The 3,733-nt window shown below is 35.9% G+C and overlaps 1 protein-coding gene across 1 annotated transcript; it reads right to left on the bottom strand.

Moving 5' to 3' along the window:
* Window positions 1-1,424: 1,424 nt before the first annotated feature.
* LOC102862373 (olfactory receptor 6C3-like) lies at window positions 1,425-2,363 on the bottom strand. Its single transcript, XM_006884003.1, has one exon. It carries the CDS (start codon window positions 2,361-2,363, stop codon window positions 1,425-1,427), a length of 939 nt encoding a protein of 312 aa, XP_006884065.1.
* Between the last annotated feature and the right edge of the window lie 1,370 nt (window positions 2,364-3,733).

The raw sequence follows: 3,733 nt of genomic DNA, 5'->3' as shown, positions 1-3,733 counted from the left end.
CCAGTGATGAGAATGTTTGTTTTCTTTATGTTAAGCTTCAATCCACATTGAATGCAGTACACTTTGACGTTCTGCAGCAAACATTTCAGGTCAGCCTCAGTTTCAGCAAGCAGGGTATAGCATCTGCTTAATGTTGTTTATGAGTTTTCCTCCAATCTTGATGCCACAGTTCTCCTCATAGAGCCCAGCATCTTGGATAATCAATTCTGCATATAGATTAAAAAGGTGCGGAGATAGGACAACACACCTGGCATATACCATTCCCAATTTTGAATCAAACAGTGCTCCCTTGCTTTGTTCTGATGACTATGTCATGGTCTAAGTATAGGTTTTGCATAAGCACAATCAAGTGTTCTGAGATCCCCATTCTTCTCAGAGTCAGCCACAGTTTGTTATGATCCACACAGTCAAAAACCTTTGCATAGTCAATGAAACACAGACACACATTCCTCTGATACTCTCTGCTTTCAGCCAAGATCCATCTGACACTAGCTATAATACACCTAGTTGTTGTATGTGCCACTGAGTCATCTGCGACTTATAGCAAGCCTATGTACAACAGCCCTAAACTCTGCCCTATTCTATGGCAATCTCACTATCTCCTACACACCTACCCCCATATACTTAGTAGCTGTCTAAATATTTATTTTGCTACTTATTTTTAAAAAAATTCACATATCAAGGAGATTATATAAAAACAGACATAACATATTTCTCCAGAATAACTAAGAAACAGAGTATGAATTTAAAATTACTTATAAGTCTGAAAATAATATGATTGTTCATTATATGAGTGGGAATAACTATATAGACACTATAGAGAGTGAGCAAAAATAGGATGTTTTGGTAGGATATTTATTTCTTTTCATGTAATTTCTAGAGAGATCTAGTGGTAAGAAGCTGTGCTGCCATTCCAAAGAAAAGTGGTTCAAATCCACCCGCTGCTCCATGGAAGAAAGATGAGGAATCTCCTTCTGTGTAATTAAACTACGTCTGAAATCCTGATGAGAGGTCAGCTATGAGTCAGTTCCAACTTAACTGTGTGCAATAACAATAGCAAAGAAGAAACATTTTAAGAAATAAATCACTAAAATTGTTTGCTATTTGCAGTTACTAAAATGAAAACAAGTTTTATCATTAAGAATAATAAAATGGATTATGTTCTAGTCACTGACTTTGTATTCACAAAAGTCAACTGACTTATGAGAGAAATTTACAGAAAGCTTTAAAGACACAATATATCTTTTAAAAGTTTTAAAAACCTCCAGATTAAAAAGCACTTAACAATGAAAGATTAAAAAGAAAACTTTAAGCATTAGAGATGGATAAGTGATAGATAAAAGATAGTGAAGATTAGAATGTTAGCATTTCATTAATTTTTTCTGAACTTTGATAATGACATTCACTCATGCTAATAAATACTTTCAATTATTTGCCAGAAATGGTATTTTATGGACTAAGTTTTTGAAGGCTTGTTTTACTTGTTGATTCCTCAGGGTGTAAATGAAGGGATTCAGCATGGGGGCTATAGAAGTATTGAGAATAGCTACTCCTTTGGTTAATGAGGCTCTTTCTTTTGCTGAAGGCTTGACATACATGAATATGCAGCTTCCATAAGATATGGAAATGACAATCATGTGAGAGGAACAAGTGGAGAAAGCCTTTTTCCTCTGACTAGCAGAAGGGATTCTCAGAATGGTGTTAATAATGCACAGATAGGAGAGAATCACTAATGCCAATGTGAATAGTAAAGTAACAAAAGCAAAATAAAAACCAATCATCTCTAAAAGCCAGGTATCTGTGCATGAGAGTTGTAAGATGGGGAAATAGTCACAAGAAAAATGATCAATAACATTGGAAGCACAGAAATCTAATTTGAGGACAAGCATGAGTGGGGGAAAAATGGTTAGAAAACCTCCTAACCATGAACAAAACACAAGCAAGGTGCAGACTTTCTTGTTCATGATGGTGGTATAATGAAGAGGCTTGCAGATGGCAACATAACGATCATAAGACATGGCGGTTAGAAGGAAGAATTCAGACACACCCATAAAGATGAAGAAGAATAATTGTGCTAGACAATTGTCATAAGAAATGGTCTTGACTTTAGTAATAATGGAGGCCAGAAATCTAGGGATGGACACAGTGGTGAATGTAATTTCTAAGAAGGAGAAATTCCTGAGAAAGTAGTACATAGGAGTCTTTAAAGTAGAGTCTACCAAGGTGAGGATGATGATGACCATGTTTCCTGTGATACTTAATAAATAAGTTAAAAGTAAAAAGGTGAAGATCACAACCTGAAGCTCCGGGTTGTCTGTTATGCCCAGAAGTATAAACTCTGTAATCACTGTGTGATTTCTCATATTGTTTTCTTTGGCAAAATCTGATGGAAAAAAACCCAAACATAAAGGATAAATGAATGAGTATTAAAGGAATTAAAGTTTTAAATATTAATATTCATACATCAAAACTCCTGAAGTGATGGATCTTTTTCCCATTCCATTCCCCCCCCCAATATTCACTCACTTCTAATAAGATGACAATACCTAATCACCACTATCATAACCACTGCCACTACTCACACAGTGCCTGCTGACAAAGACTTGACAGTGAACAAGGCTCAACCTGATTATGAATATGTAAATGGAGGATAGGGGGCATCTCATGAGTAATTAAGGACTGGGATGAGGACACTCACTACCTGTACCAAAGATGGGGGATATTCCTCAACTCTCCCATAACACCAATTTCACATATAAATTTATTTCTTTGGGGGAAAAAATGAGAAATAGGTGTTTCTAACTGACTCCTTTTTAAGAAGATTGCATGATTATAACCAAAACCCAAAACAACTGCCATAATTTATTTCTGACTTATGGAATCTTACATTGGATTGCCTAGCTGAAATCTTAGTGGGTGATAACGTCATCTTTCTTCCAAATTGCGATCAGGACTCCTACCACCAAATTTTCAGTTAACAGGTCAAGACAACACTAAGCCACCAAGTCTTGTTAAATTATTGTAGAAGATGAAGTTTTCTTTAGAATTTATAATAGAGAAAACAGAAATTTCAAAGTATAAGGCCAAGGATTTGTATCTGTTTCATTGCTCTCTCCTTAACAGCTAATCATTACTGGGACATAAGGATTCCTGGTAACACTATTGTCTAAGCATTGGGTTGCTATTCAAAAGTTCAGAACTCTGCAACTGTTCTGTGGGAGAAAGATGAATCAGTTGATGCTAATAAAGGTTTACCCCTCAGAAATGTGTAGAGTAGATTTCTTCAGGACCTTCTATACAGCTGTCACAAATCAGAATCAATTTGACAGCCATGGGTTGATATCCCTGGCACTGAGAACCCTGTGTATAAACTCTCAATGTTTGTAGTATTATTTTTTTACAACATGAACTGGTGATAGGGAACTCTGGTGATTTGATGAGTAGAAAAAGTGTGCTGCCAATCTCAAGGCAAACTATTTGAATCCACTAATCGCTGCAAGGGAGAAAGACAATATCCTGTGCAAGTTTCATTCTCTGAAAACCTGCTGAATGGTCAGCTAAGAGTTTGTTCTGACACAATGGCAATGAGTGAGTAAGTAAGTGGTGATAGAGCATTGATGAAGAGAATAAATAGAAAGATATTCTCGCTATCTAAACTCAAAGAGTCTTACTGAAGGGTAACTGATATATAGAATGCTAGTTGCCTTCCCTTCTTTCTTTATTGCTTTTTCAA

The sequence above is a fragment of the Elephantulus edwardii genome, unplaced genomic scaffold, assembly GCF_000299155.1.
Source record: "Elephantulus edwardii isolate Elephantulus edwardi_28Jun2011 unplaced genomic scaffold, EleEdw1.0 scaffold00030, whole genome shotgun sequence".
Lineage (NCBI taxonomy): Eukaryota > Metazoa > Chordata > Mammalia > Macroscelidea > Macroscelididae > Elephantulus > Elephantulus edwardii.
The sequence above is the reverse complement of the archived record's forward strand: the minus strand, read 5'-3'. Positions and strand labels throughout refer to the sequence as shown.